The sequence below is a fragment of the Pyrgilauda ruficollis genome, unplaced genomic scaffold (assembly GCF_017590135.1).
Source record: "Pyrgilauda ruficollis isolate IOZ18807 unplaced genomic scaffold, ASM1759013v1 scaffold18, whole genome shotgun sequence".
Lineage (NCBI taxonomy): Eukaryota > Metazoa > Chordata > Aves > Passeriformes > Passeridae > Pyrgilauda > Pyrgilauda ruficollis.
The window spans coordinates 5,592,933-5,612,275 of record NW_024516984.1 but is presented as its reverse complement, the minus strand read 5'-3'; the positions used below and the strand labels follow the sequence as shown (position 1 = coordinate 5,612,275).

General features: G+C 40.9%; 1 protein-coding gene across 5 annotated transcripts in view; it reads right to left on the bottom strand.

Moving 5' to 3' along the window:
- Nucleotides 1-2,349: 2,349 nt before the first annotated feature.
- The window catches only part of TPD52 (tumor protein D52), a 40,709-nt gene continuing 23,715 nt past the window's right edge, over nt 2,350-19,343 (bottom strand). For 3 of the 5 annotated variants that reach the window (XM_041464504.1, XM_041464505.1, XM_041464503.1), the window contains 5 exons: nt 14,420-14,535; nt 12,651-12,799; nt 11,656-11,757; nt 4,963-5,011; nt 2,350-3,859 (listed from right to left, as the gene is read on the bottom strand). In XM_041464504.1, the coding sequence (XP_041320438.1) occupies nt 3,743-3,859; nt 4,963-5,011; nt 11,656-11,757; nt 12,651-12,799; nt 14,420-14,535 (533 nt within the window). In that variant the 3' untranslated portion in view covers nt 2,350-3,742. Of the gene's footprint in view, nt 3,860-4,962; nt 5,012-6,334; nt 6,377-10,619; nt 10,647-11,655; nt 11,758-12,650; nt 12,800-14,419; nt 14,536-17,319; nt 17,336-19,343 lie in introns of those variants that run through there. The other 2 variants (XM_041464502.1, XM_041464506.1) reach the window with 2 other exon arrangements.

Below are 19,343 nucleotides of genomic sequence, written 5' to 3'. Positions count from 1 at the left end.
AAAAGTCTCTGGAATACTGGTTTAACAGGTCTTTGATGTGACACAATAAAATCATTAAGAGATTTTCCACATCCTCCCTGCCAGCTTGTAAAAAGCCTGAACGCAGCAGTACCTTGCATTCTACACAACCAAAACTGCTTGCATGCTTTCTACATTACATTTTTGTAGGAGCATCTTAAAAAGAAATATGAGCTGTCCACGTTTCTGCAGGCTACTTATTATGAAGGGTGAAGTGCTGAGAAGAGAAAATCAGAGTTGTCAGGGATGGAAAGGATCTCTGGACATCATCCAGGCCAACCCTCCTGCCAAGGCAGGGTTACCTCGAGCAGGTGACACTGGAATGTGTGGCTTTCTGGGTTTTGAATGTCTCCAGAGAGGGAGACTCCACAACCTCCCCGGGCAGCCTGTTCCAGTGCTCTGCCACCCTCAGTGCAAAAAAGTTCTTCCTCGTGTTGAGGTGAAACTGATTGTACTTTAGTTTATGGCCACTGCTCCCTATCCTAGTGGTGTCGCTAGGCACCACTGAAAACACCCTGGCGCCATCCTGTCGGCACCTGCCTTTGAGCTATTTATATGCATTGATGAGATCCCCTTTCAGTCTTGTCTTCTCCGGACTGAACAGGCCCAGCTCCCGCAGCTTCCCCTCGTGAGACAGATGCTCCAGACCTCTCCCCATCTTTCTAGCCTTCCGCTGGTCCCTCTCCAGCAGCTCCTCCTCTCTTTTGTACTGCCGAGACCAGAACCGGACACAGCACTCCACATGTGGCCGCATTATGGTCGAGGACGCTGCCCCGGCTCGATCCCCTCCCGCCCTCACCTGCCGGGGAGAGAAGCCCGCGGTGCCGCTGCCCGGGCGCTGCTCCGTTCGCGGCGGGGGAGTCTCGGCGGCTCCCGGCGCGACCCCGCTGGCCCTGCGGACCGCGGGCAGCAGCACCCGCCATGGCCGGGCCGCGCGGCCCCACAGCGCCGCCGCCATCACTGAGCGGGGGCGGTACCTCCGCCGCGCGCGCAGGCGCAGCGCGCAGGGCTGAGGCGGGCGGCGCCATCTTGGGTGAGGGACGGCGGGCGCCGCGCTGCCCCCCGGCGACAGCGACTGGACAGAGCTGAGGCTGCGCCAGGGGACGGGGGGTTGGACATCTGGGGGAATTTCTTCACGGAAAAGGTAATTACGTCTTGCAATGCTCAGAAAGTGGGTGGAGTCACCATCCCTGGAGGTATTTAAGGAAAGACTGGACGTGGCACTTGATAGAATAACCGGAGCTGGACGGGACCCACAAGGACCATGGAGTTCAACACCTGATCCAGCACAGGACACGCCAAGAGTCACACCATGCACCTGAGAGCATTGTCCAAACACTTCTTGAACTCTGTAAAGCTTGGTACTGTGACAACTTCCCTGGGGAGCCTGTTCCAGTGCCCAAACACCCTCTGTGGGAAAAACCTTCTTGTAATACCCAGCCTGAACATTCCCCGACACAACCTTCTGCTATCCCCTCTGGAGCCCCACTTAGTGCCATGGTCTAGTCGATAAGGTGCTGTTTGGTCACAGGTTGGACTCCCTGCTCTCAGAGGTATTTTCCAGCCTACTTGATTCTGTGATTACTACACCAGCCCTGAAAGCAGAGCTTCAGTGGTCACAGCAGCCCCAAAGCCACCTGCACACGAAGAAAGGAAGGTGGGGGTGGAGAAAGATACAGCAAAAGCTCCTGGAGTGTAATAATGTGTTACAATAAAAGGATCACCATGTGGCCTTAAAAAAAAAAAAAAAGCTTTCCTTCAGAAAACAGAAAGCTCAACTCTGGACTAGATTACCTTCCTCTTTGTCAGATAAATAAATAAAAGACCCATCCAATAAGGATCATGTTCCAGAAGAACTTGCCCTACATGGTACTGACCCAAAAGAGGAAGAGATCCATTCTCTCTGTACCACTCTATTCTCTGTTCCTTTGTTAAGCTGGAGCTGTCAGAGGCTGAGGGAACATGTCAACCTGTTTTCTGAACTTCACAATGTAACAAGGGCAGTTTAATTTTATGTAGTGGCAGAGCACTTGAACAGGCTGCTGAAGAAGGTCTTGGATTCTCACTCTCTGGAGACATTCAAAACCCACCTGGGCACAATCCTGTACAACCTGCTCCAGAGATGACCCTGCCTCAACAGGGAGTTTGGACTAGATGAACTCCAGAGGTCCCTTACAACCCTAACAATGCTGTGATTTGTAATTTTATGTAAGCCACTAGAAGGCAACCTAGGCTCAGTCTTCTCTAGAAATGCCAAGCTCAGCCATGCAGAGTCCCAGCAGTACATATCAGCACAGCTTTGAACCAAACTTAAAGGACTGCTTCCATTAGAAATGAAATTTCCTTACTTATTTACATTATCCTTCATGTTCACAGGACAATACATTCCTCACATACACTTTTATTAAGCTTCTCACATTGTAATTAAGCACACATTCTACATCTGACATGCTAGCAAGGTTGTCAGGAGCCAACTTTTTTTCCTCCAGACACCTGTGGCAGTTGAAGTTTCATGGATTTCACACAAATGTAGCAAAACTTGTTTCCAGTTCTAAGCAAGGTGACAAAATGTTCTAACCATGTGGCAGAAACACATAGAACACAAGGAATTTGAGGAGTACAGCAGACAAAACAAGATGTAGGAGGACACATCTTTAGGAGAGCTACGCTGAGCGATGACACTGTGCACCTCTCAAAACAGGCTTCTGGGGCTGGGAACAGGGCTGTTGCCTTAAATACATAAAAAAAGAGTAAGATGGTGTAGCAGATGTTTCCAGGGTTCAGCCTACAAGAGAAACAACATTAGGCTATCGGAGCAATTGTCTTGGTGACTACAAAAGAACCACTTCTGGGGTCAGGCTTATTCTTCTATTCCATGCTTTGTTAGTGTGAATATGACACCACCACGTGTGAATGAATCTATTTGTGACTGGTCCAATGTTCAGAAGAGTGTCATCTTACCACAGTGACATTCTGTACAAAAAACAAGACTGAAAATGCCATGGTGACTGAACCAAACCAGCACCATGAGGCATCTTGCTTCCATCTGCGTCGGTCAGAAGTTTCTGAGGTGGACAATGCACGGACTGATGAGTAAGTTTTACATGTTCTATCACCTATCCACACCTGCTGTATGAGGAACACGCTCAAAAGACAGTACATTCCTACTCATGTGTGATCCTGCTATAACTTGTGTAAAGCCTGCTGAAACTGAAGTCCTTTCTTTAGCTGGGAGTGATCCTTCCACCTTGTCCGGCCTCCTAGTCCAGTGTCCCTTGCAGGCAACACTCAACTGAAACAATCACAAGGGAGCGAAGTAACAAGCTTCAGTTTGACAGCAGCAGTAGATTCATAAGGATTAAGTTGAGCAGTAATTACAGATTGAAAAGAAAATATGTATCCACAGTATCTGTACAATATAATTAACTTCTCAAAAGAGTTTTTTTCATTGCTATATTTTAAAGGTTGTCTTCAAATTACAAGTAAGTCCTTTAAATACTTGAAAGGCATAGAAATTCCCCTTCCCACACAAAACCCCAAACAATGTATTTTAGTTTCAAAAATATTTTGAACCCACAAACAAGCTTGGTATCAGTTAATCGGGTAAAATAACTACGTGCTAAATAAAAGCACATCTGGTGGAAAGAGCGCAGAGAATGTTACAAGTGTGCTTGGTTTTTCCTTGCAGCATCTGGCAGTGGGTAGCAGGACAGAAGCAGAAATCTCAGTGGGTCTCTTCCTCTGTCTGTTCTGCAATAGTTTCTGTGGCACTGGCATTGGCAGCAGAGTTGAGAACTTCTCCAAAGTCTCCCCCAGCAGGTTTGCTTCCTCCAACTTTAGACTAGAACATAGAGAGAACCCCAACAAAGCATAGTAGTTAGCTGGCACGTCAAACATGCTTAACTGTACAAAACCAGTACGTCTGGTTTAATAACTCTCTTCAACAAAGCAGCTTTTCCAGATCTAGGAGACCTCCACAATATTCTTACAACAAATCTGTACATATGTGACAGGAAACACTCACCAGCAGATTAACACAGTAATCTCCCTTTGACTTTGAGGTACTTGAAGCAGCCCTGATTCCAGAGTCCAAAGGTTGACACACCCTCAGTTACAAGTGGATAAGGGTATGAAGCCTTTCAAACCCTGAAGTCTTTAAGAGATTCAGAGTTAAAACTCGCTACTTTATTTCTCAAGAAGGAACTTTGGACAGTTTTGAGTCTCAAGAGCAAGTCCTGAGATCTTCACAGGAGCAGAGCAACTATGTTACTTTCTCCATGCAACATGTTTGCCTTTTCACTTCCCTCCGCAGCATTTGCTCTGTAGGACTGCAGGGGCGGGTGTAAATGCCAATTAATTGCAAGGGAAGGCCCAGTTCTCCTTGCTATCACTCGCATGCTTCTTATCAAGCCCAGTGTGCCCAGGAGGAGTCAAATCTGGTTCTGATTATACAGATTAGTTATTTTTGAAGTGAGTTTTTACCTGGAGAAGTTATTAATGGTTGTTTCTGGCACTTGAGGCTTTCAGGAGTGAAGTTAAAATTAAGGTGCAAAGGCCTTTTGTCTTTTATGCCAGAAATGAGAGATGTATCCCAAAGTATTCGCATGTGTAGGATACTAGTCCCTAGACAGGCATGAAACAAAAGCCTAGAAAATTCTGGATACCTAGCATTAGGTATTAATTATTTTGCATACCTAATACTAGCTGTTTGTGCAGGTTAGCTGGCTGTTAGTTCTTCTAAAGGCATCCTCCTGTATGAGGTACAGGCAGCCCATTATTTTATTTACAAATCATTAGGCAGAGAAACTGTTCTCACAGGACTTAAAAAGATGTTCCTCTAAGCACCTCTACCAGTAACTAAAAAATAGGCTGCCCAGAATCCACTTGAGTCTTTTCTCCACATCCACAGCTGCACAATCACCAAGGTGTTTTAGAAATTCTTACCTTGAAGTTTTCAACTTTTTCCTCAAAGGATTTGAAAGTAGGAGAATTTCTACAAAAATAAAAAAAAAAGGAACCACAGAATTAAAACCACATCTAATTAACATATAAACATAACAAAACAAGCAGACAGTTCCTTTTTCCCAACAGTAACATGAGATTTGTTTGGGACTCTTTCCCTGTTTTAAAGATAGCCAAAAAAGTTTACATCTGGATCCCCCCAAGTACTACAAAACTAAAATTCAAACATACTCAAATTGCAGGCTCACTTTCATCTTTGGCAACTAAACATTGCCAGGTCCAGGATCCTTCCTACCAACATGGAAGGGAGAACTAGCAAGTATTTTAGGTTTAGCTTATTATTCCCAGTCATTTCAAACACATTTCTGGCTTAAAGCACTTATTCAGAAAATCTTAGTCATCACTTCTGGTTAGCCTAATACATTATTGCTGAAGACAGCTCATCAGAGTTTTTTCACTTTTTATAGGAAAGCTAGTTCGGTTTACTTTGCTACATGTTCAATAAATAAAACATGGTTCACAGTGGCATTTTCTGCTAACATGTTAAATTTAAGTGAGACTCCCCCTTGCCTTTAAGTGCCAAAGGCAGCTGTAATTACAAATAGTAAGCTCTGCATACAAAAAGCAGGACAGCTTGGGATTTCCAGTGCTGAGGACTGGTGTATAATTCATTAGGATCAGAAGAGTGGCTTAATGCTCCAAGTAGTTGTCACTGCCACGTGCAAATTTGTACAACACTCTGTACACTTTTTCTGCCTTTATGTAGGATGGAAAATGCTTGCCTTCAGTGGACCAGAACTAAGGATTACTCAAAAAAGTATTATATAAATACTGAAGACAAGGGCGTTATTCAAAAGAAGCCCACAGCTTCCCTTCTTTCTTTGCTTGACATTTGTGTAGGTCAGCCACTTAGCTGCACTCTTTTTCCTTAAGAAAGAACACAGTGACACAGTGCCAAGCAAGTGGAGAGAAAAGGCAAGCACCCCAGATCACCAAGAGACTTTTTGTGAAAACACAGGGGTTTTTTTACTCACTTTCATTTTCAAAAACATATGCCAAGCTACTGCTTTTTAAACTTGGAATCATTTAGTAACATTACACTCTAACAGACAGGGAAAAGCTGTTGTAGTTTTCCAAACAGTAGGGAAATGTCACTTTCCAGGTGTTTGATAACCACCTCCATTAACCAGAAATAAAACAAATTTTATCCTATATGTTAGTACAGGAAATCCTCTACAAAGCTGGTTGGGTTTTTGGTTTTTTATAAAACTATGTTAGTTGACTTAAGTTCAATCTGACTTGATTCCACACATGAAAATAAATAAAGCAAACAGCTGGATTATGCATACATTACCTCATAATAGGCATACTAATTGAATGTTGTATGGAGCGTATACTAAATGCCAGCATTAAGAGAAAAGAAAGCGACAAGTTAGTTTAAGTATTACATTGAGAAGAAATTGGCTTAGAGAGCTGACTTCTGTAAACTGTCTTTGGTGAACAGCCAGACAGTCTTACACAGTCTTAGTAACTGCTTGGGTTTGCTTTCTTAAATTGCTTAGCCATGCACACACACACACACAAGTACATCAGAGCAAAAGCTGCAGCAACCTTTTTCTCTTTTAGAAAGATTCAAGTGCCATGCTTGTTAGTACTTGTTCTGCTTAGCTGCAACAGTCTGTCTGCTCGTTAAGTTTCTCAAGCAACAGGAGTCATGCTGCATTTACAGTTTTGGCAACAGCAAGTAGTAAACACTTGAGAGTCTTATAAATCAGCTAATCTTCCTACTGAAAAAAATATCTACATCCAGAAGGCTTCCATTTACATTCAGTACAAGTTCTTTACACTCATCAGTACAAATTATCTACTCATCAATCAACAAAAGCAGTCACATCAGCCAGTATTCAAGGTCGGGTTTATGCTGGGAGCAGGATAAATCCTGTGCTCTGAAATTCATGCAGGATTTCTATAACCTGCCAGTGTTGCTATACAGTTATTGTTTGTCTAGCAAGAGAACACATCTACTCCTAGAAGCTAACTGGTATAGATGAAGGAGCTCCTGCATAGCCTTAACACCACTACCGCACATCTAATTTAGTTCCATACAGGAAATCCCTGTTTACTGCAGATACGAACAGGCCTTATACGTTAAGTAATTCTTACCAAATACCACAACAGTAACTTAGAATTATTACAAGTGATGATCACAAGTTTTCATGACTATATATGGAATGTCAAAATTTGTCTGGGCTTTATGTCTTTCAAGAGAATACTTTTCAGGCAGTTGCTGGGGAAGGAGAGGAGGGAAGGGAACCAACTCTCATAAAATGTACCTCCAAACTTACAATTAGCATCTCAGCACAATCAATGGAAGATACATTCACAGAAGAAAAAAAGTTCTATGTTTACTGCAGAAAAAGTTTTAAGAGATCCTTTATGAGGGCTCATCAGTAAAATACCATAATAGAAAGAAAGGTTGGGATCCCTTAAGGCAGATGCACAACTGCACGTTGATTTGTAGTTACAGCGTACTGGGAATCAGACACACAAGGCCAGATGCTTTCTTGACACTTCAGTAATGCACAGCTATGTTTCATCTATTTCCCCAACCCCATTTCTCCTGTGTTTCATTCTTATGGATGGTCTGGCTTCCACAGGCTTTTCCAGATCACAGACAAGCTGATTGTCTTCTGGACTGTAATATATATTCTTCACTGTGATGTGGATTACTACGAGTTCTGGGCTTGCTACATGGCAGGTTTTATTACAAAGCTACACTGACACTAACTAATTTCAGTCAATGCTCAGCCAATTTCCCTCATGCTGCAAGAAGTTTCTCCCCAAGAAGTTTAAGGCTAAAGAGGATTAAATACATATATTTACAAACTGTAGAACTGCTCACACTGAAAAACAACAATCTATAGTGTATAACAGACGTTTTAACAGGTGTCTACAAAAGTTTAGTTTCATCTCAGACATCATTTAATAGAAGAACTATTTTCATATATTCATGAAGACTTTACTTGCTGCTGGACAATACACTTCTGTATACCCTCAGTAACCATAAGACATTACATAAGTGTTATCATACAATGATCTGGTTTGCAGGAGAACTGAATTAGATAAATGCAGTTGATTTTTTTTTAACATAAACCACCTATTCTTCAGGTAATGCAAGGGGCACAATTAAGCCTTGAACAGCTTTATGAAGAAGAGAACTTGTATTTCTTTCCCAAATGACAGAATGCCACACTAAAGCACTCACTCAACTAGGCCATCAACCTGGGCAGTTTGAAAGACAAGCCTCTTTGCAATGCTTGAAAGCAAACCCCGAGTTTAAAAAAGACAATAAACAAAAAAGGCACAGTAAGCTGCTCTCCAGTCTTCCATGTATTTTGTATTGTATTAAAGCTTTTTTATCCTCTACACAATAATTTTTTAAAGCTACTCCATTGCCTCACATTTTGAAAAGGCACAAGGAGGTATGCCAGAGTCCCAGGCTAGAAAACACAGCTTAATATACACAGTAGCTAGTTACTTTGTAGTTAAATTTCCAGCTGATATGCTGATATGTTATGGTATGATCATAGATTAGACTTCTAAAGCAAGCAAAGAAAGTTATTCTGCAATCTCAGAGCAAGGCAAAGATGGACTTTGCTCCATTACAGGGATGCAGTGCAAGAAGAGCCAAGTGGAAAGTCATGACTGCTCAGAAGCTACATCTTGGTACTACCACTTTGCACAGAATACTCATGTGGCCTACAGAAGGAAGGTTAGCTCATCAAAACTAAAACAAATTCTTATAAAGAGAATAAAGGTATTAGGAGAAACCTAAGATGGAACAAAGTTCATTTTCATCATAACAAAGAGCAGAGGAAACAAATACAAAAAGGAAGCAAAAATACACCGACATTGCACTACCAGTCCTCCCTTCCTCTCTATTTCAGTAGTTTCCAAAATCACAGCTCCAGCAGCTGCCTCACTCCCTTTTGCAATTCCCTATTACATCACTTTGAAGTGCCCAAATAAATATCTGTGTGTGATGTTTGCTGCATGGAATATGTAAAAATAGTCCAACATGGAAGAAATCACACCACTATAGGTGAGAAGTCCCTCAACCAAAACAATACAAGGGAAAGTGAAGCCACAATGAAGCCAATGCAAGAGTGTAAGAACAAAAATGAACCTGCATATTCAGTAAAAGTTCAAGTATCAGGCCCATCAACTCTAACTTCCAGGAAAAAATTTAGGCATCTAAACCTTTTTGAAGCTCAGACTTGCCCTTGAGCAGTCTTATACGCCTCGGATCTGAATTCACTGGCTGAATTCCAAATGAATTTGGTTCTCGTGAAAAACATGTTGAATATTTTGTTTCAAGTGCAACAACAACTAATTCTTCACACTTTTGTTTTCTAAACACAGCTACCCCTGAATTTGTAACAATACCTTGCATTTCCATCATCACAATTCTCCCTGAGAAGCACACCAGCAGACTTCTCTGATGCTGTTATATTCTCTCCCAGTAGCCTAGTTTCTGATAGAGTACTCAACACCCAGAGAGCCACTAACTAGAGTAATTAGGACACTCTTAAAGTATTCCTTAGTATATATATATTCCTTAGAAGTAGAAGACAACTCTGAGTCTGTGCTTGTCCTTGTCCGGTCCAATAGTCCAATACTAATTGGGGAACACCACAGCCTTACGGCAGAAAAGTGACTCCTGTTAAGTGAACAGCTCTGCATTCAGAAGGAACAGAGAAGTCTTCCAGGTTCCCACTGTCTCACTGATACTGAACAGGACATATTTGAGACTTGCTGCTATTCTTATACCTGATCAAACTGAGCTCACTTCAGAGTCTCAGTTCTCATAGTATCCTGTGCCTCTGCCCATCACCTCCCTTGGGACAACAGCTCCCAGTTAGTATGCTAGGAGCCAAATCCCAAGATCTTTATAGAGATCCTACTGCTGTCTTTAGCTCCTTAGTGGGGGAGTACAGAAAAGATTAAGTCAGACTCAGATAAATGGGCTGAGAGGAAATAGACAGAAATTGTTACACAGGAATTTTAAGTGCTGAAAACACTGAGTATTTGCTTAGATCAAAGTTAATGTGGATGAAGTAACTAAAATACTGGCATTGCTAAAGTAATCAACTCAAGGACTGTTTCACTGGACAAACTACGAACAAAGAATGTATAAACTATTTTACATTTAGATTCTAGTCATTTAGTTAGAATCACAATGCTAAACAGCATTGTAATAAACACAAAAAGGGGAAAATCTCTACTCTGCCACGGCACAAACACTGTACAGACAAAGAAGTACTGCATGCCATTGACCTCAACACCATATTCTGTCTCCTGATAAAAAACCTTGCAGAATCATTTTAGTGGGTTTCTTTCTAACAGGAAGAAAGACTAATTAATTATTACGTATACTCAAGATTTCATGTTCTGAGATAGGTACCAGGTGAACATGAAGAAACATCTTCCCTGACATTAACAGGGCTTCAGTTTCACTCTTACTAACACTGAAGAAAAGAAGAAATAACCTTTTACAGACAAAACTTAAATCAAAAACTGTAATGGAGACAATCTGACTACATGCTTAGTTTGAGAAGCAATTCTTGTGCCCACCTTACCTAAAGGAATGTGAAAATGCCTGTAGTCTGCACAATGCCAGAGTAAGCATTAAAGAGAGAAATGAAGTTCTGATAAATCTGAAGAAAAATCTGTAACTGTGTAGCTGTACTCAAAGCATTTTCTCACTAGACTTCAAAAAGCAAGAAGTTAATGGCAGCACTTTAAAATGGCTGATTTTATTACACTGCTGCCAAAGCAGCAATATTCTGTGAGAATGTGTGAATTTTTATTTGCCCAATAACTGAAAAATAAGTTTAACAACAACAAGTTACCTGTGGGATGAATAATTGTATAGGTTCCAGTACTAAGAATTACATAATCAAGGAATTGTAAGCTAAGCATCTGATTGTATTGCATCCAGCAGGATTTTTGCAAGCAGCTCAAAATATTCTAAAAATGACTTGGCAGACTTACCTAATGTGTATGAAAGACTGTGTCATTTGGCACAAAGTCAAAATAGATTACATGCCAACAATAGTTAAGAATTAAAAAGTGCCAGTAGTCTCTTAAAAATGTAATAAAATCAAGCCACTTCTATGAGGCAGAACAGCTTAGAAAGAAATAAAACAGACCTGGAAGGAATCGACACACAAAACAAAAACAAACGAACAAAAAACCCAAACAAAAACCAACAACAACAACAGAAGAGCAAACGAACATAACACAAACAGTTAAAGATAGTAGTTGTTTAAATATAATATTCCACAAGCTGAGAAAGAGAGCAGAAATGACAGTGCTATGTGTACCCCACAGAGGCAGGCAGACAGTGCCACCTGCAATCACACCAGAAAATAAGAGCAGCAGTGGAGGTGGTAGCACACATTGCTTTTCTTGCCTACATAAAACACACACCACAGAACTCCTCAGCATCAGTGAGGACATACAAGCAGATTCTACAGTGAGTCTCTTACCTCCCCTACAACAGCTGCTGAAGGCTCTTGATAGATTAGCTTTTAGAAGCACTAGGTATGTCAACAGCATAAATTTATTGATCATCCACTTAAATAAAAAATGCAATTACTTGCAAAATCCTACCTGACATCTTCAAATTTCTTGGTTATGACTGAACCAACAGAAGAAAAAGCAGCAGAAGCCTTCTGACCAGCCTGCGACAGGGTTTCTGATGTTCTCTTGTATCTGTGTTCAAAAAAAAACATTTAGGTTTTAGTTATTTTAATAAGGAAACTTTTAGTGTGTGTCTATTTGTATTAAATGCAGCAGTACACTTCAGCTTTGGGGCCAAATGGAGAACCTGCTTAAGATATTATTTTGAGCCTTTGCAGCCCCTTCTGGCTACAGCATCTCTGCCAGCTCTGACCAGACACAGTTCACCAACATGCACCTACTACCCCACCCCTAGAACAGATGCTATCTGCTATCATAGGATTTATTAAAATACAAAATAAACTCACACAGAAAACATCCCAATCAAGAAAAAAAAAAAAACCACTTAAAAATACAAAAGAAAATAAAACACAAATAAACAAAACTATGCCCACACACTAAAAAGGGTCTATTTTTTGTGCCAAGTGTCTAAATTCTTGTACCGCACATTTCTGTCAATAAAATTCACCATAAAAAGTTTCAGGTACATCTTGTGACATTCTGTGGTTATTAACTGCAGAAGACAACTTGCTCTAGACCTTAAGCTAACAATTGTGTTTGGCAAGAACAGTAACTGTGACTTCATACTTTTCCTGCATGGGCTCAGTTTACAACAATTTTTCAGGGTGGAAAAGAAGGGTATTCTGTTGGACTTAGGACACCTTGGTATCTCAGATGTATCAGACAGACAGAAGTGTGTTAGAATAGCCCATATTTTGGTCAATCATTCTTCTTTCACATGAGATATAGCTTGCAGTGTTCTTCTTTTAAAAATGTCTACGTTGATTTACCCAGAGAAGTATTAATACAACTAAACTTTGTGTTATATATACTCATTTCACAAGAACAGAGTGTTTAGACATGACACAAGATCTAAACAGTTTTCACTTCAACAGTCTAAACAATCATCACGAGCTGGTACATACGCTGTGGTTGATGTAACATCTTGCCAGCTTTTGGTAATGTTCTGCTTTAGTTCCTGTAGTGAGTTAATTCCCAGCTTTCTCTTGATTTCTGCTAGATGCTTCTCTTTGGCAGCTAGCACTTGTGAGAGCGTCTGGATTTCCTCTTCCACCTGTGGCACAAGAGTTGTTAACAAGTGGTTAACAGTTAACAAGGAATATACCCAACCATTTAACTATGTGTTTCTTTAAAGCATCTACTAGACATCAGTAATGGGAGGGCAGAGGTTTTTAACGTTGCCTCACAGTCATTCCTAAATACTAAAAGGGAAATCTAACAGACACTACAAGAGTTAGTGAGAAAGTAATCTACCTGCAGCTAGCTCTGTTACTGGAATATGTACAAGGAAGTTGGTAACTAAAAGACTGCATAGTTAGAAATTATTACCCATGATATGTAAAGGTTGAAGATTAGCCAAACCCATGACAATTGCCAAGCCTGTATTCTACTTCCACGTCAGAAGATACACCAATGTGTGACGAGTATCGGGAAGCTCAGAGCATGTCTGTCGTATGCAAATTTTGTCTCCTTGCTTCAACAGAAAGGTCTTTTTGTGGCTTAAGCCAGCACCTGTAAACTGGATCCAGCCACAGGAGTGCCTTCCCCAGAGCAGGTGTGGAAACTGTGGCAGACTGAGCTGTCAAAACTCACACAAACACACAACATAGCACCTGCTCTGTAACTAGAAAACTGTATTTGTGCACTTCCTTCTTTACTCAGATGGCCACTTAAGCCTCTCCTGGAAACATGACCAGAGGTGTCAGCACAGTTCTACGATGCCATTCTGTGAGCTTTATAGAAGTGACAGAGGCACTAAGGCCATACATATAATAAAGGCAAGGGCATCCCTCCCATCCTACTTCCTCATCCAGGCAAGATGACCCCAGTTTAGAGCAGCAGGCTGCCCACTCATTTAAGCTTCCTTACAGGAGTACAGCTCCTTACTGTACTCCTTACAGTATCATCAATGCACCGCTGTTTTGGATATCTGCCTCAAGTCCAGCATGACATACCCTAGCAGGACCAGCCCACCCTCACTATCTTTGGCATGAAATGATACTCAGGACTGCCAAATACAAGAATGTATTAAATGTGCTTAATTTAAAGCTCACCTTTGTTTGCTAACCTTGGGCTTAAGTTAGCGACTTTCATAAGGGTCCTAAGTCCCATAAAGCTACTAAAGCAAAAAGACTGGCTGCTTAAAAGAGCTTGACTTTGGCATGTATCAGGCTTGAATATTTGCCTGTCTGCTCTTCAAAGAATGCTACTTTTTCTCACTCTTAAAAATATTTTGTTATGGACAAGAACAGTAACATGGTCAGACACTAGCAATACAATGCCTACACAGATATTACTACAAAGCATTCTTCGTGAAAGAAACAGTTTTAGCTACTCCACGCCACTTGAGACAATACTTGGGTTTTGGCTTCCAACCATGTTCTCTCTGCTGATTTACCCCTTCTCACTCAAGGGAAAAAAAAAAGGGTTAGGTATTTATGTATCTTAGTTTAAAATCTGTACATTCAGCACTTTCAGCTTAATTCCCCATCACTAGAACTGGCTGCTCTTTTCTCCTTGACACCCTTCCTTCCTATCTGTGCAACACACAGGAATGCCAGCTTTAGACACTCACTGAATAACTATGCAAAGTATTAACTGTATGTTTAAAGATAACATTATCCCATATTTTCATTATCAAAACAAGTTTAAGAGCTATTTGCAAAATAATTACCTTGGCAAGCTCTTTTCTTAGCTCATCCCGTTCTTCTTCTGAGAGTGTTTCTGCCATACTGACTGTAGCAGCAGCATCCTCTCCAACCTCAGGTATAGAGTCACTCCTCAGCAGCCCTTGAGACGAACAAAAAGCATTAAAAGTCAGATTGTCACAAGTCTGCCAAACAACAGCTAACATTAGCACACAGCTTTTTTGTGCCAGTACACAAAAAAACTGATGACAGGACACCAAAGCCATGCTCCCCAACTACAGGAAGGAAACCAAAGGCATTTTATTTTTCATTCTATCAAGCTGTATTAAAGCTCAATATAATGGCAACTGCTGCTATAATAGGAGACTGGAAACCTGTTGAGAACAACACTTCCCACTACTCTGCACAGAAACCAAGACGCAGAATGCTACGTCCTGACCAGTGTTTCCTACACAACTTTGCCCAGGAGTCTGTGCACATTCTGATCTCTCATTCATCTGGCACTATTTGGTTGGCACATTTCTTCCCAAAACTCTGGAAGTGCTGGAGATGCTCAAGGCCAGTGCAGAGGCACCCTCCCTTACTACTCTCTGGATCAGATTATAAAGTGTCCATTCTGAGCACACTGGGTGCAGCCACAAGCAAGGTTAACAACAGTGCAGAAAACTACTGCACTGCAAGTAGGAACTCTGTACCCTTCTTGAGCTCTCTGTCCCTAGTAATTGGGACCACAGTGCCTAGATATCATGGAACTAGAAGTTGCAGATATCATGGAACTGGAAGTAAGCTCCTGGTTTGCACCTGACCTTAAGACAGATGGGAAGCCCAGAAACAGAGCTCGGGAACAAAAGGCTGTTGCTTCAAAGCAGGAGAGTACTGAGAAGGGACTGATAAGAATACACATCCACTCAAACTGCTGCCTCTTCCAAATCCAGAAACCAAAACTCTGCCTAATTTTCCTACATAAACCACAAACATCCCCATGGTCTTCCTCAACTTTTGCTTTCACAGCTTCAGTGCAAGGAAGGAGGATGATATTATTTGTATTACTATGATACAATAACTGTAATGATTCAGTTTTTTACTCCTTAGTGCTTGCAGTAAGACCATTTTAAACACCTTTTATGCAACAAAATTTCCAGCAAAAGATTTCCCATTTTGAGTCTTTGTAGCTGACACTTAAAGTTTGCCAAAATCAAGGAATTCTGTTCTAATTGCAGGGAGACTGCATGCTGGAATGATTGTGGATTCCCAGAAGTAATTCTCTATTCAAGACATAAAACACCCTTACAGATAATAAAAAAAAAGAAGCCAAATAAAAATCTTAAAATACAAGAGGAAAGAGATCAGGATTGTCTGTTAATAAGGAGCGAGGAAGAGTGTGTGTATGTATACATATACATGTGTGTGTATATACATATATACATGTGTGTGTATATGTACATAAATATATAATTAATCTAAGTTGAAGACACATTATGTAACATTTCCTGTTAATCACTATAGAAATTAACCATCTAGCCAATAAAATTCCATTCTCATTTCAGCAGCTTCTGATAGCACTCCATACTATCCTTTGGGAATCAAAAACTCATTAATCACCACTATGATTTTGCTGTGAGGTTTCATATCAAACAGCTACATCACAATCAACTGAAAAACCAGGGGGAAAAAAGATTCTGTGAGTCTGTAATTCGTTGTATGCATTCTATGAAACACACTCCTAGCAGCTGTCAAGCCGAAAAAAGAAACCTTGTTCTTGGATCAAATTACTGAACTCAGGTAAAACTCAATTCCACAAATTCTTTCCAAAATGGCATGTTGTGTGCCTGTATCTGTGTCCAGAACACTTGTCCTCTAGAAGCACACTGCTACCTGGACCGGACTTTTGTGTTACTACCGAGTGCACTGAGAAGGAAGCCGACAGGAAGAAAATTAAACCTCATTCTGCATTTATTCATGAGATCTGTGTCATGTTTTCCCAGAGATTAACATGTGTCTTCTACAAACATAATGTAGGTCCTGTGGGTTTCCCAATACACTACTTTCTGTCAAAAATCTAGGGCAGTAAGAACTTCAAAGTCTAACGCCCAAACCAAAGCATAGCACTATGGCACCTAAAACAAAGGATTATGTTTCACCATCAGATAACTTTTGTTTTATGCATCAACATATTTCCTTAACAGTTAAGAATGCCACACCTTTTTTGTTAAATTGCTATTTAACCTATTAATTACATAACCTACCCTGAAGGAAAACAATTTGAACTGCATTTCTCCTCCACACCCAACACCCTCTCAGTATGTTCTACTGTGATTCCTGACCTTGCTCTCACCTGCAGCCCTTCAGGGACCACCTGCTTGCCATCACAAAGCCATTTCAGAAAGTTTGCAAGTACCAAAACCACCCTGACTCCAAAAGCATTAGCACAACCAGCTGAAAATCTGTTCAATCTGATTATGAGGAGTCATCTGGATTAAATCACCAAAAATAGATCAAGTGAATCCACCAGTAAGAACACACGCCAGATTGTCTCCTGCAGCAACAGCTTCCATTTGGGGAATGTAACTTCTCTTTGGAAAACTCATTTTTAAGGCTGTTCTGCTTCTTGCTTACCAAATAGAATTTAAGAATTTTAATTTAATACAATGCTAAGAAGCAAGGGAATGATCTCTCCTCCCCTTCACACTCCTAGAGTTTTTAGGCAAACAGGAAATCACTGCTATTCAGAGCACTGATTCTGCAGAGTTCTGCACAACTGACCATGCCTTCCTCTTGCCTTCGGAGCCCCTCCCATTTATTATTTTTTTGAGCTCCACATGCAGTATATGAACATCTTCCCACCAATCTTCACTCTGGCACCTCCACGCTCTCTCCTGTCACTGCTCACCCCTCTTCCCTTTGCTCCCATTCCTCAGTTCAATACCTGCAGGACACAGGGATCATCCATGCTACGGGAAAGGCCGTGCTGGGCTGTCTGATCAAGGAGCAGTTGTCTACACAGCTAACAACCCACAGACCTCCACAATGGTGTGGCTACAATCCAAATGTATCCCATAAACTAGGGCTGACAGCCAGTAAGATCCTGGCTTTGAAAAAACTTCATAAGGAAACATGCACAGCCCACCTTAGATCTTTCTATGAGGCATGGGCCAAGAAACCAGGAAATCAGCAATCAGCCGAAGATTTAAATGCTTTGGCTCAAACTACTACTAAAAGAGCATTTCTCACTTGTGGTCTTTTTTTGCCAACAGAACTGTCGCTATTATTATTTTATATTACTATGTAAAATTATTATTACAGCTTTCAACTTGTTACCTTTCGTTATGTTAGTTCTCTTGCATCATTAGATTGTGAAGGACTTAAAATTCAGTCATTTGGTACTCTGTTATAACCAAGCTTAACTGAACGTTTCATGTCTCTCAAACAGAATAAAAAATCTGTTTGGAGGAAAAAATCATAATGACTTAGTATTGAGAAAACTTAACTAGCTTTAAGTCAGTTTTTAGGTCTGTATTTCTAAGATTAACATATCTTCCCAGCAGTTTATTAGATCTACTTTAATGAACCAAATAAAGACATGAGCAAGTTAGTTGATTAGGACTCCATGGATCACATTCAGGGAAATGGCATTTAAGTCCCTATTATTCTGCCAGGGTAGGTAAAGCATTAGAGTAATTCAATTAACACTCAGTTTTTCTGATTTGTGGTTTGCTTTGGCCTGTTTCAATCCAAGTTCATGCTCTATTTTGACGAGCAGTCCCTACCTCCCCAGCCTGAATTCAGAGATCAGCAGCAATCAGGAGCATTCCTGAACTTTAGACAGACCAGAGTACGCTTTTAGTGAGGCACTGACAGAAACCCAGCCCTCCCAGATCCATACTGCAGAGCCTGTGGACTCAACTTCTGTGTAGTTATCACTCTACAGTTGGCAAAGCTAAAGAAAAAAGGTGCTTGTTATAGTTCAGGGAACAAGCTGTTGCAAAGTTATAGAACCACTCTAACATTTGAGTAACATACAGTATTGCAGAGCATATTTATTCTGCAGTATATAAGAAAGATCAGATTTAAGTGCTTCCCGTTTATCTCAGTGAAGCAGCCAAAGTGAGACATATTCCTTCAACATGGGGCAGAAAATTCTTGGGCTTCTCCCAAATGCTAGGTATTCATTCAAAGCAAATGAAAAAGAAAATAAAGCCCAGAAAAGGCTGGTGGTAATGGTGATGCATCATCACCTGACACAAACAGCTGCTTCCTCCCTCCTTTAGAAGAGCTGGGAGAAGCAGTAATTGCAGAAGTGAATGCTGACCACAGTTTCCCAGTAGCCTCTGGCTCAGCAAGTTCACAGAGAGGGGTGTTATAGTTCACACAGAGGCTCCCCAAGGGATGCATGTTTCTTTAAAATTTTAAGAAATAAGCCCTGTGTAACTTTGCTTTGCCACACCGGAAGTAGGTATAAGCTTTCTATATTTAAAATTACTTTGGAAGATTACATCTGGCAGCAAGGAATAGAAAGGAATGACAACAAACTAGGATTGGGGAGTGTTGGGAGGCACAGCTAGAGGTGTTCTGTACAACAGTCTACCAGCAAGAAACTCATAGGGTTAAGCACTAAATGGATGCCACTGCAGCACAGCACAGGGCAGTCCCAGTGCAGTTCGTATCTGCAGGTGGAAGGTTTGCAGCATTTTAAATGCTAGGAGGAATGGAATAAAGGTTTTAGAGGGAATTTTCATTAACCAGTGAGATTTTCGGTATTAAGGCAAAAGCAGATTTTAGACTATCCAGAGCTCTGAAGTCCTACTAAAAATGCAATTTCTGCCTCCTCCTCCAAAAAAATCTAACAGACAAACTAGGCAAATTATTGCAATCTTGCATAAGTTTTGTTCCTAATTGTTTTTGCCACTTCGTTTTCCCTCAAACTGCCTTTCTGCTGAATAAATCACAAAT